This window comes from Equus przewalskii, chromosome 12 (genome assembly GCF_037783145.1).
Source record: "Equus przewalskii isolate Varuska chromosome 12, EquPr2, whole genome shotgun sequence".
In the NCBI taxonomy this organism is placed as follows: domain Eukaryota; kingdom Metazoa; phylum Chordata; class Mammalia; order Perissodactyla; family Equidae; genus Equus; species Equus przewalskii.
The window spans coordinates 25,007,390-25,020,610 of record NC_091842.1 but is presented as its reverse complement, the minus strand read 5'-3'; the positions used below and the strand labels follow the sequence as shown (position 1 = coordinate 25,020,610).

General features: G+C 47.1%; 1 protein-coding gene across 7 annotated transcripts in view; it reads left to right on the top strand.

Moving 5' to 3' along the window:
• OTOA (otoancorin) overlaps positions 1-13,221 on the top strand; it is a 69,405-nt gene that overhangs the window by 43,006 nt on the left and 13,178 nt on the right. For 5 of the 7 annotated variants that reach the window (XR_011524444.1, XM_070566535.1, XM_070566540.1 and 2 more), the window contains 6 exons: positions 455-528; positions 3,350-3,485; positions 4,455-4,645; positions 6,184-6,277; positions 8,753-8,882; positions 11,693-11,880. Coding sequence is in view for 6 of the 7 variants with exons in the window: in XM_070566535.1 (XP_070422636.1) it covers positions 455-528; positions 3,350-3,485; positions 4,455-4,645; positions 6,184-6,277; positions 8,753-8,882; positions 11,693-11,880 (813 nt within the window). In the remaining variant the exon portion in view is untranslated. The remainder of the gene's footprint in view (positions 1-454; positions 529-3,349; positions 3,486-4,454; positions 4,646-6,183; positions 6,278-8,752; positions 8,883-11,692; positions 11,881-13,221) is intronic. The other 2 variants (XM_070566536.1, XM_070566538.1) reach the window with 2 other exon arrangements.

Here is a 13,221-nt window from a genome sequence, read left to right as displayed (position 1 = left end):
ATTTACAAAACACAAATGAACTCATACTATGCACACTGTTCTGTTTAACTTTATATGTATATATGTAAAATAGGGCATGGACATCATTCCATGTTAATCTATGTAAATCTACCATATGGAAACAAAATAGTTGCATTGTATTCCATTGTATGGATGTACCATAATTTGCTTAACCATCTCCTACTGAGGGACCTTAAGTTTAGCTCTGACTTTCTTGCAGGTATAAACAAACCTGTGGTGAGCATTCTGAGACAAGTTTTTGTGTTTGTCATGTTATTGCCTGAGTTTTCTCATCCATAAACTGGGCACAGGAGTGGTACCTACGGCATAGGGTGTCCTATTAAATAAGTAGACATATAGAAAGCACTCAGAACAGCGCCCGACACACCGAAAGCACAATCTGTGTTTGTTCTTATTGTCGGACTACGTTCCTCGAACCGCTTTGATCTTTCAGGTTAATTGTTTGGCGTGGAAATACTGGGACGTCGCCAGGTCCACTATGCCGCCCTTCCTCTTGGCTGCGCTCCCGTGAGTGAGCACTGGCCCCCCTTTCTGGCTCAGCAGTAAGACAGTGGGAATCACTTGAGCCAAAGTGCTCCCCTCCGCCTGGGTTTTGTGAGGAACCAGAGGTGGCGTGGAGAGTGCCTTCGACAGCTAAGCCCTTGAGAACCAGGATTAGACTCTGAGCCCCACATCAGTATTTCAGACAGACTCTCTTGCTTTTTTTTGTTATTTAAAAACCAATGCCAAAGTAACCCAAGCCTGAATGAGTGCCAGGGAAGCAGGTCCCATCTGCGCTGGCTGCACGGCTGGACCCAGGCTCCAGGCCAACCCCGGCTGCTCTGAGGACTTCTCTTGGGATGTCTGGGCATTCAGGCCTGGGAGGCAGCCCTGAGTTTTAAATGTGCTCTGGACACTATTTCTCTTTTTCTCTCTTTCTCTCTCCCTTCTCTTACACTTCCTGTCTTCATTCATTCAAAAAATATTTATTGAGTGCTTACTATGTACTAATTCTCAGAGATAACTCAATTTTCCCCTTATAAGAGCTTACAATTTCATGGGAGGAAAATAGACAAGCCTGAAGCCAATTATGTCAAGTTGGTTTCGTTGAAAGTGACGGAAACAATGCAGACTGGCTTAGGCAATAAAAGGCAATTTTCAGTTCAGATAACTGGGAAGTCCAGGGATGGAGTTTGGGCATGGCTAGATCCAGGGGCTCAAATGATGTCATCTAACTATCTCCTGGTGCACCTTTCCTCTGTAGGCTTCTCTGTCAGACAAGTTCTTTCTCTGTGGTGGCCCCTGGGCAGATCCAAGATTATGTCTTCTAGTTTCACATTCAGGGAAAAGAAAGAGACTCTCTTCCCATCCTTCTCAGTAAAAGTCTTGAGTTTGACGCTCATTGACTTAAATTGGGCCAATTTGCTCTCCACGAACCAGTCACTGGGGTCGGGAGGATGGGTTACTTTGACTGGCTTAGGTCTGTATTGCACCCCTGGAGCTGGGGGTGAAATGGGCTCCACCCCTAACCACAAGGATTTACAGTGCCAGGGTGCTTCTCCAAGAAAGCCATGTGCTGTTACCATGGGAAGGGGTAAGGGGCACCAGACGCGGAGGAAGGAAGATCTCCTTCAGACTGGAGAGTCGGAGGAGAGTGAACTAAAGCTTGAAGAATGAGCGGGTTAGAGAGTTCAAGATGGACACTCCAGGCTGGGGCACAAGGGCTGTTCGGTCCAGCAGTGGGTGAGGGGAGTGAAGCGCTCTGGGGGACACATGGTGTGCACTGCAAGGTAGTTGGGAGGGACACAGGGATGGTCAGATCAGGAGGGCTCGTGTTTCACCTGTATTCTGGCACAGCCCTCAGATTAATGTTTCAGGGAGATCATCACCACTACCCACATAGAGGATGGAATGCAGGGGACCCGGCTGGAGGAGGGACACACTGGAAGATTATTTCCGTAACCTTGACCTTGGCATGGCTGTCTCCTTCCACTCATCCACGTCTCAGCTCAAATAGTACTGCCTTAGAAGGGGCTCTCCTGGCCATCCCACCATCATTGTCCTCGACAGAGCCATTCTGGTTTCCTCCTTACATTGATCACCAGCTGAAATGGCCTGATTTATTCACTGGTCTCTGTGTTTCTTCCCCTCCTCAAAAGAAGCATCCCGAGAGCAGTGACCTGCCCTTCATGTCTTGTTCATGGTTGTAACTGGTGCCCAGCACAGTGCCTGGCGTGCAGTAGATGCTCTTGGATATTTGCTGAATGAATGAAAGAATGAATGAATAAGACAGTGGTACTAGGAATGGAGAGGCAAGAACAGATTGGGGTAATATTAAGGACATAGCAATGATAGATTTGAGGATAAAGGGAAAAAGGAGTCTAGGATGGTGTAGAGAAGAAGAACGTGTGGAATGTGGTTTTGGAGCAGTCAGGTGACGTTAATGACTAGGCCACGTGGTGACTAGTCTTTCTCAACCTTATTTCATTGTTGCCTCCCTAAGGAGAAAAATTTATTTCTCCCTAATGAGAGAGATTACAAGGAATAAGATTTTGTTGAGCTTTGGTGGGTCACAAGTCATTGTCATAACTAAGATTTTTTTTGCTCCCTCCTTCCCCTGAACCAGTTTCTGCCCCTTGAGGGTGCTGTTGCCCCGACTGAGAACACACGATCAAGGGTTTAGGGAAGAGTTCTGGGTTGGAGATGACTGAGCTGGGAATCATTTCTCTTATTCTCTCCACTCCTTCTCGTCTTTCTTCCTCACTTTCTATTTTATTCGCTCTCCTCTTTGTCTCTTTCTTCTGCTCTTTCTTTTCCTTTCTGTTCATCTCCCCTCAACCAGTCCATCAGTCAGCATATATTTATGGAGATCTATTCTCTGATCAATGCTGCTGGGGCATAGAGGAGGAGCATGATGGGAAGTTTGTTTCCCACCTATAGAAGAGGAGCATGATGGGAAGTTTGTTTCCTGCCCATAGAAGAGGAGCATGATGGGAAGTTAGTTTCCTGCCCATGGAAGAGGAGCATGATGGGAAGTTAGTTTCCTGCCCATGGAAGAGGAGCATGATGGGAAGTTAGTTTCCTGCCCATGGAAGAGGAGCATGATGGGAAGTTAGTTTCCTGCCCATGGAAGAGGAGCATGATGGGAAGTTAGTTTCCTGCCCATAGAAGAGGAGCATGATGGTTGGCAGGCTGGCTGCCTGCCCATGGGAGCCACCCCATCATCGGGGAGGGCAAACATTTAAAGGATACCCGTGTAGTAAGCTCTCGGGTGCGCAGACCCTGATGTCAGGGGCAAATACAGAGCAGCCACTGTTCACCTTCCCTTGTTCTTCCCATTTCTCTCCAGGGCTCGCTACCTGGCTGCTGTCCCCGCCTCCCGGTGTGTGCCCTTTCTCATCAGCCTGGGCAAGAGTCAGCTGGACTCCTTGGTTTTAGATTCCCACAAAAAGAATTCCATCCTCAGGAAAGTGCAGCAGTGCCTGGTGAGGAAACTTCCTGGGTGACACTTTTACTGTCTCCCTTCCCCACCGGGTGTCTGTGGCTCAGGGGATCTGGCTGGAATCTTAAGCCTGCTCTGATGACTAGAAGTCTGACATGTGTGTCTCAAAGCTGGCTCTGAAGCCACTGGGTGGGACAGTCTTGGCCATTGGTTCTGGAAACTGCCATTCTGGGGCCTGAATGAGGAGAGGCCGCTCTGGGGGACTGGAAAGAACACAGTACACAGAGTCTGGGTTCTAGACACATCTCTGCCAGTGGTTGGTTATGTGGCTTTGGGCAAGTCACTTCCACTCCCTGAGCCTCAGCCTCCTCATCTGTAAGATGGGTGCAATAGCGCTTCCTTCACAGAGTTACTGAGGGCAGGAAATAGGTAATCTATTGTTTAACGGGAAAGCCCAAAGGGCAGACGGTCTGAGTGTGAATCCCCGCCTGGCCACTAGTTGGCAGTGTCTGCAACTTTGAAGGTCAAGGGTAGCAGTACTTACCTCTTATAGTTACTTTGAAGATGAAAGGATTAAGACCCATACATCCTTAGAATGGTGTCCGGCCTGTGGTGAGCACTCAATAAATGTTAGCTGTTTTTGTCATTTTGAGAAAGAATTTTGAAGGCTTTCAAGTGCTGTACAAACTGAGGTGCTGTTTTTATTGTTGTTCTATTATTATAATGCTTGTTGCCTTGGGGGTAGCCTCAGAGCTGTGACAACGCGGCCCAGCCCTCATTTACGAGTGCTCATCGTGTGCCAAGTCTGTCCAAACCCGCTCCCTGGTGGGGTCTCCCACACTTCCGAGGTCTGCGTCCCTGGGGTAAAATCAGGCCCTGTGCGGGTAGTCCAGGGCAGGTAGGTGATCAGATTCCAGAAGCTTTACGGGGTTTGGGGTCGGGAAGTGTTTGTAAGGGGTCATGATCTTGAGCCCTGCTGGATCTTCCCATCAGCTCCACTTGTCGGTTTCAGAACAACTCCATAGCTGACGAGTACGCTGTGGACATCGTGGGGAACCTGCTCTGCCACTTGCCGGCGGCCATCCTCCACCGCGGGGTGTCCCCCAGGGCCTGGGCCACCGCCCTGCACGGCCTCAGAGACTGCCCAGACCTCAGCCCCGAGCAGAAGGCCGCGGTGAGGCTCAGGCTCCTGGAGCAGCACGGGTAAGGAGGGCCGGGCTCAGCGCTGGGGTGGGGGGGCGCTGGCGGAGGGGTCCCCAACCCTCGCTCTCCTGCCTTCCAAACAGAGAGTCTCTTGCTTAGGACAAGGTTAGGTGCTTGTGATTGTTCTGGAAATGTGACCTTTCTTCTTTGGCCTCAGACTCCCTGTGAAGTAAAAATACATCTCAGCAAATGGAAAGGGAAAGAGTTGTGAAAAGACAGCACTTTGCAAACACAAGGAGTTGGTATTATTATTTTTGTTATGAAACAACAACAGCAACAATAATGTGAATAATCAGGGCATGAGTGAGAACTCCCTGGGGGAAAAAAAAACTCTTATTCCCCATGAAGAGTTTCCGGAAGTTAGCCCCGATATTTGAGTAGGGCCTAGCCATCAGCCAGTGGTCAGACAACAAAAATGTTTTTTGGTGTCATTCCTATGACTCAGGCGTTGTACTGTTATATAGGGTTTGAGATTGTGGACTCAGGAGCCAGACTCCTTCGGTTCGAATTTTGTTTCTATCATCTGCTGTCTATGTGACCTGGGGAAAGCTACTTAATGTTCTTGTACTTTGTTTCCAGGTCTGTAGAATGGGGACAGTAACAGTCCCCACAGGGTGGTTGTGATGATTATGAGTTCATGCACTCAAAGGGCTTCCAATAGAGTCCGGCACACAGTGCCGAGTGTGGGACACCTGCTGTACGCCTAGGACTGAAGATACAGTGGTTAGGAAGATAGCTGTGGCTCCTGCCCTCATGGAGCTTACAGTTAGTGGGATAATGTTTTAATCCAAGAGATAAAGGGGAGTGGTTTGACTTGGCCCTAAGAGGAGGATTATCACTACTCATTGGGCAGACCTCCTTCAGAGATGCCACCAAGTACAGTGTGAGGCACTCACTGTGGACACTTGAGAACAACAGTGGATTCTGGGTCAGTGCTGTTATTATCCTGCCAAATTCAAGAGGAAATTTCATCTTGCTATAAGAGAAGACTATTTAAATGGTAATTTAAAAGAAACAAATATATCATTATTGTTCTACTGAAGAAGGGGAGGAAGGAATTACTGTGATGCAAATGACAGAAATTCAATAATTCAATTAAACTCAAAAAAATGAGAATTTATTAAGTTCAGAAATTAAATGTAGTGGAAAACTCTAGGGGTGGACTTCAGTCATGGCTGGATCCAGGGGCTCAAGTGATGTCAACAGGAATGTATTCCTCCCATCCCTCAGCTCTGTGTTCTTGGGTGTGGCCTTTATTTTCTCCAATTGGTGATAGGAGTGGCCTCCAATATTCCTTTTACTGCTAGAGAACCCAGAAGAAAGAGAGAAAGCTCCTCTAGCAGTTCCATCAAAATTCCCAGGAATGACTCTAATTGGTCAGCCTGCATCACATGCCCATTTTCTTGGTCAGGGAAGTGGGCCCATGTGATTGACAGCCTCTCCAGGTATGAAGAGAGTCTGTTCCAGAAAGAAAAGAATGCCGGCGGACAAGGACAACAGCATGATTTTTCAATTTCCTTCTTATTATCTCTTCTTAGCCTCCCCCAGAACTGGACAGCCGAGACTACAAAGGACTTGGGACCCTTTCTAGTACTTTTCTCAGGAGAAGAATTAAGCTCTATTGCCACAAAGGTACTTCTGTGTTCTGTCTTTAGAAGTCTGAAGGAGTTTTAAAGGGAGAGAAAGTGTGGTCAATTATTCTCCACTGGGTTTGCTGTCAGTTTGTTTTTCTGGAAACTTCCTCCCTGCCTCAAAGGGCTCAGATGTTTCCAGCTCCACTCCAGGATGCCCAAGGTTCAGGAAAAGGAAGTGAGGCAGCGGCTGAACAAACTCCAGCCTTTCCCACGCGTGCTCATTTGAGGTATTACACCCACCAGTGCCACATACACACGTACATGTATGTCCAGTGTGTGCAATCACATGTGCAAACACATTTAATCCTGACACAAATCTTTACTGAGCAGTGTGTTTGGGTATAGTGCCCCACCTGGAGTAACTATCCAAAAGTTAGAGAGTTTAGGCCAAGAGGCGTGCCAGACAAGCACGAATCCATCATCTTTTGCTGCATCGCACAGCTACACGGTCTCACTGGCTTGCAACCACAGCATTTATTTCTGTGGGTCACAGGGACACCTCTGCCCCATGAGTCTGCCTCTGGGGCCCAGGCTACCTGGAGCGTGTTCTTCTCATCATGAAGGTCTGAAATTCCAGAAGAGGGAGTGCAAAGTGCAATTCTCCTTAGGGCCCAAGATGGGAAATGGCACACTGTCACTTTCCATGGGCCAAAGCAAGTCACATGACCAAGCCCAACCTCAGCGGGGCAGGAAGTCATCTCCTCCACGTGAGTGGAGGGTGAAGAGGGGTAAATGTTTGCTGAACAAGAATCAGATCAACCTCAAAGCCCATCCCTGTAGTTGCACGCGCAAGATGGATGCCGTGGTCCTCGCTCAGCAGAGCCCAAGCACAGCACGTCAGCCAGGCTCACACGTGCGTTCCAGTGTTCAGTCGTGGTAAAGTCAGCTTCCGGGCTGTCCAAACATGCAGTCCTAAGCAGTGGAGACGTAAATTTTATATACTTATCTAATCTTTAAAAAAATCAACTTTAGAAGTTGAAAAAGTCTTGTATCAACCCAGGTAAACCTCAGAGACACAATGTAGAGTTAAAAAAAAAGTGAGTTGCAGAAGAAGACATACAGTAGAAGAATGTAAATAAATAAATACGAGTTAAATTAATTTTAAGCACATGCAAAACAATTCTGTATGTACGAGAAGTATAAAAGTACGCGAGAATGGTTAATTATCAAATGTTATCAAATTCAGGGTGACAGTTCCTTCTGGGGAAGGAGGGAGGCCAAAGGCTGGGGTGTGACCTATCTATTATATTTGTGATGTTTTCTTTCTTAAGTTGGGTTGTCAATATGTGGCTGTTTTGTTGTATTATTCTCTATACTTTTTGTTTCAGTGCCTGAAACGTTTACTAAAATAAGTAATACGTGCTGCGCGTTAAAAAAAGCGCATCTGTTCCAGAGGCCGTAGGATGTAAACGCCTCTTCCTCCCAGCCCGCATTTCTAGGTCCCCAGCCTGTATCCTCAGAGGCGATCGCTGCTCCCGCTTTCCTTTGCATCCTTTCCGGAAGACTCCTCCTCCTGCCTATACTTGTTCTCCTTTTTAAAAATACAAAATGAAAAGTACCATCCACTCTGCTGTGCACCTTGCTTTTGAAAAGTCAATGATTTATCTCACGGCAGTTGCTGGCGACCTTAGAGTCACTGGGGAGATTCTAAAATGGGCAGATACACGGCCCCCGCCCCAGACCAGTGGTCTCAGAATCTCTGGAGTGGGGCCCGGTGTCGGTTAGTTTCCCAGGTGATTCTCACCTCCAGCCAGGGCTGGGAACTACTCACTTAGGCTGTGGCTCTGATTCTGAAGATCAGGCTAGAGAGGGGCATTGTGTAAGCCGAGGCGCGTCCTCTGTGGGAGAACGGGACACAGTGGCGCCCGGCTGTGCGGAACAGTTTGATGAATTCCCTGGGCTCTTGACAGGTCTACCAATAAATATCCTGAGTCTTGACAAAGTGCTTCAGTCCTAGGTGAGAAATGGCACTCCCCCAGGGCGCCCGGGAGCCCCTCATGCTAGTCTTCCCCCAGCACCAGAGACAACCCTCTCCTCCTGCTTTTTATGATGAAGTTTAATCAAAGTTTAACACAGCACCAAACCAAAAAAGGATAGGCACACCTGCATTTCTTATAGAAATTATCAGATTGCACCATCTAACAGTCCCACAGAAAAATAAGTGTGCCTGTTTCCTGCATGTTGGCCAGCATTTTGTATTATCGCTATTCTGTTTTTGACAATCTGAAAAACAATGTTTGCTTAGGTTACTGAACATTTATTGGATTGTCATTGAGGTTGGGTACATTTTATTGGATTCTTTGTAGAGACCACGTTAACGGGCCAGGGTTTAAATTTGTGTGAGATGCTGCTATAAAGAAAAAGAAAACGGAGGCAGGGAGGTGGTGTTACCGTTTAAACTCGGATCTAAATCTGTTTAATGTGCTTTAATTACTATGTGTTCCTCCTCTTTCGTCTTCTCTACCCCGCACAGTTTCCTGACATCCTTCAACAAGCAGCTTCCAAGATGGCCAGGACTCCACCTCCCAAAGAATTCCTCTGGGCTGTCTTTGAGTCTGTTCGGAACAGCAGTGAGAGGAGGCCCAGCTCCGACCCCAGCCCCGGTGAGTGTTTCTGGGGTATCCCAGACCGTGCTATGGCGGCCGTGTGCTGGCTGAGTCCCTAGCGTCAAGAGGCCTCCTTGTCAGGGGACTGGATGAAATGTTTGCAAAGCCATAGAATGCCAAAATCCACAGGCCAAAGAGTTATGTCTTTGTAACATGGTTTAGAGTCACATCCTGCACTCCTTGCCCAGGCTAGTAGGTTTAGTGGGTCAATATGTGCGACAAACATTTCAAAACGATCGACTTAAAGGCCAAAATGGCTAAGTGGCTATGTATTGCAGTGCTGGGGCCGGGCTGGCAGGGTTTGAACCCTGGGTCTGCCGCTTACTGGCTGTGGCACTTTGGATAAGCTCCTTAACCTCTCTGTGCCTCGGTGTTTGTCCTCTGCACAGTGGGGACAATGCAAGTCCCTACCTCACTAGGTGATTGTGCGGATCAATGAATTTACACCAGTAAACATGCTCACAACAGCGCCTGGCGTGTAGGAAGTACTCAGTGAGTGTTAGACATTTTTATTATTGTTGTGCACCTACTAAGCACAGACTTGTGCCAGGCAGGAGGAGACAAAGTTAATCAGAGCCAATAATAATTGTAAGAGTAATAACTGACAGTCAGTGATCGCTTTCTTTCCTGCAACGAGTAATTTTTGAGCACCGACTATGTGACCAAAACAGACAAAAATCCTCGTGCTCACAGAGCTGACTTTCAAACAGGGGCAGCCGGACAATAATTACACACGCCAGTAATACACGTGCTGGTGAAGTACATTGTGTGCAGTGAGTGCGAGAAGGAAAATAAAGCAAGGGAAGGGGTCAGGGAGTGTCGGGTGGGGGTTGTAATTTGAAAAGAAAATGGTCAAGGAAGGTGCTGTCGAGTAAAGGTCAATTTACTCAGCAAACTGGGAGGGTGACGTTTGAGTAAAGACCCAGGACAGTGGGCCACGTGGAAAATGAGAGTCAGAGTCTCGCAGGCAGAAAGAAGTGCGGCGGGAGTGAGAGAGGAAGGGGAAATGAGAGGCCAGCGTGGCTGGAGTGGAGCGAGAGACAAGGCCAGTCATGTCGGGCCTTATGAAGGAAACCTTAAGGACTTTGGCTTTTACTCTGGGTAGGGGTTTCATGGGGACCATGGAGCGAAAAAGGGTCACGACCTGACTTATGTTTACTTCGGGTGATCATCTCTTCATGCCTTGTCTCGTCCTCACCTCTGTCCCATGAGGTGGCACCATGATTCTTCCATTTTCTTGACAAAAGAAGCTGAGATTCAGAGAGAGTAACAGACTTCGCCAAAGTCAGAGGGGTAGTAAAAGGCAGCTCCTGGACTTGTCCCCAAAGCTGGTGGCATTCGCCCTTAGTTCCTCCCGCCCTCCCCGCCTAGCAGGCCACTTGGCACACTGCAGAGCTCCGATGCTGTGCATGTGGATATGCGACAGTAGGACTTTCCACACTCGGGGGAGGCTGCATGGTTACAGCGCGTAGTTTTCTTTAGTTGGTTCTGAGTATTCATTGCTGCCGTGCTTTCGGTAGTTAATGAATTAGCTGAATTACTACTTGGTTTTATTTTACCTAATTTTTATGTGTGTGTTGATTGAGTCAAAAAATATTTGCTGAACACCTGCTATGCCGGGCCTGGGAACACAGCAGTGATAAGACCGGGTCTCTGCTGCCCTGTTTAACCGTTCTGCTCCTCTCTGACTCTGTGCGATCGCTGGACCCTCATTTCACTGGGAAATCGGGTGGAGGGGGGTCCAGCGGGGAGGGGTCTTTTGTCTCCTCCAAGTGGGTTGTGATAAAGATGTTTGAGGACCACACATAGAGCCCTTGACCTGGTCCACTTTCACCTCTTGACCGGAGTCCGGTGAATTGCCACTGAAGATACAGTGAGAAAGGCGTGGCCACGGGGCTTGGGAAATGCTGGGGCCCAATAGTGCTGGTGGGTCTGTGGCATCAGGCTCGTCAGCTGCTAAGACAAGAAATCCAGGATTGTTCTTAAGACAAAGAGCCTGGGTTTTCTCCCAGGTTGGGCACAGCAAAGACAGTATCTCATTTATGTGTTGGTGACGGGAAACCGGTTTGACCAGGTAAGGTTCAACTTATTCGAAGACTGAAATGGATGGGTTTCCCCTGCTGCCAAGGCCAATGCAGCAGGCCCATTTCTCCTCTCCCCTGGGGCGGGAGGCCACAGTCCCCACTGAGACTTTTATGGAGGGCATATTATCCGCCTTTCCATGCTTAGATAGGAGTGCTCCTTCCTCATAATTCTGGAAGCCTTAACTCTGTGTTGCAAACTCAAATGCATGGGGTGGTGGTGGCAGGGAACATAAATAATAAAAATGGCTAACATTGAGTATTGAGTGCTTACTGTATACCTGGCATGTTCTAAGTGCTTTATATGTAATAACACATTTAGTCCTCACAAAAATTCTATGAGGTAATTTTATCGTCATTTTATAGATGAAGAAACTGAGTCACAGAGGGGTTAAATAACTTTAGATTTGAATCTAAAGCCAGAACTGTTCCCCATCAGCTCCGACTCCCTCGTGGTCATTTGTAGTCCAGTTTTAATGTTACAGAGCTCCTACTGTGTGCATGTGGCTGTGCAAAACGTTGGCATTTCCGCAATTTGGTTACCAGGTAATTAGCAAGAAATGGCAGAAGTGGGATTCAAACTGGTCCCTGAGTCCCTTCTCTCAATTTCTGTGCTACACCGCATCCCATGAATAAATCCGACCAGAGAAGGATATTACCCATTTCAATAAAGAAACAGACTAACATTTCCCAAAATTCTCTTTCCTGTGTCTCCCCATTCTTCAGGTTGCCATGGAGTCGCGGCTCCCTCTTCCGAGGACATCTTTAAGTTGGCCGAAGCCAATGCCTGCTGGGCCCCCGAGGACCTGCTCTGCATGGAGGAAGACACGTTCATCAGGAACGTGGAGCTTCTGGGGGCCCTCAGGGGCCTCAGCCGGCCTCAGCTGATGACCCTGAAGGAGAAGGCAGTCCAGGTAAAGCGCGCCTCAGGAAGGAAGCATTCAACGGAGGGAAAAACCCAACCTAACGGTCCCGGCGCTTCTGTGCATGGAAGCCTCCTCCAGGAGTTTTCACGTGCCGTATCTTGTAGAAATTTCACTACACCAGCTGAGCGCCTGAGCTGTGATTCCAGCATCTGAGAAATTTCTAGTGTCCCCCTCTTAGGGCTGTAGCAGAGAACAGAAGAGATCTGTCTTGGCATCTAATGGACGCTTAGTAGATCAAATTCTGTGGATGTTCTGGTGCCTCTGACCGAGACGGTTTCCAGGAATTGTGCCTTTTCTTTCTCCATTTGGAGAACCCCAGCTGCTGCTCACAGCAGGTTTTCTCAGAATCTGTTGCAAATTCATCAGAAAACATAGCAGAAAGGAGTGAAAAGAGGACTAGAAGTAGTTTGCCGTGTTTATAAAGGTCCCTTTGAGTGGCTTGTTTCAGCTGCTAGGATGGTGTGGAATATCTAGTTGCCCTTGTGAGGTCAAGACATTAAATTTCTTAAAATTATATTTATAACTCTTTTTTAGATAAGTAATCCAAGTTTATTGTAGAAAATTCAGAAAATAGAAGAAACCCAGTCATAATCTTTTAGCCAGAAATAAGCACTGTTAATATTTTGGTATATTTACCAAAATATAGAGCTTCCCAGACTTCTGTATATGTGTGTAGAATATATTTGTGTATTTCATACATTTATTTCATGTATACTCACATATGTATGTTACAGAAAACAGTATCACACGCACCTACTGTTTAATAACTTACTGTCCACATCCAACAGCGTACAATGCATGTTTTTCCATATCAGAAGTATAAATCTATATTAGTATTTAAATAGCTATATAATATTTCATTGTATGGCTGGTTCTTATTATTTTAGCTAATTATTTGATTTTTAGATTAAATTTTTTAATGCCTCAAGTTGTATATTTGTACATATTTCTTTGGGCACTTGTCTGATTATTTACTTAGGCTAAATTTCTGGAGTTGGAATTTCTGGGTCATAGGGTATAGGTATTTTAAAGGCTTTTGATACATATAGCCAAATTGCCGTCTTAAAATGTGTGTTGGGGCTGGTCTGGTGGCCGAATGGTTAAGTTCGCACGCTCTGCTTCGGGCGGTCCAGCGTTTCGCCAGTTCGGATCCTGGGTGTGGACATGGTGCCACCCTCAGGCCATGCTGAGGTGGTGTCGCACATGCCACGACTAGAAGGACCCACAACTAAGATACGCAACTATGTATTGGGGGGATTTGGGGAGAAAAAGCAGAAAAAAAAAAAGATTGGCAACAGTTGTTAGTTCAGGTGCCAATCTTTAAAAAAA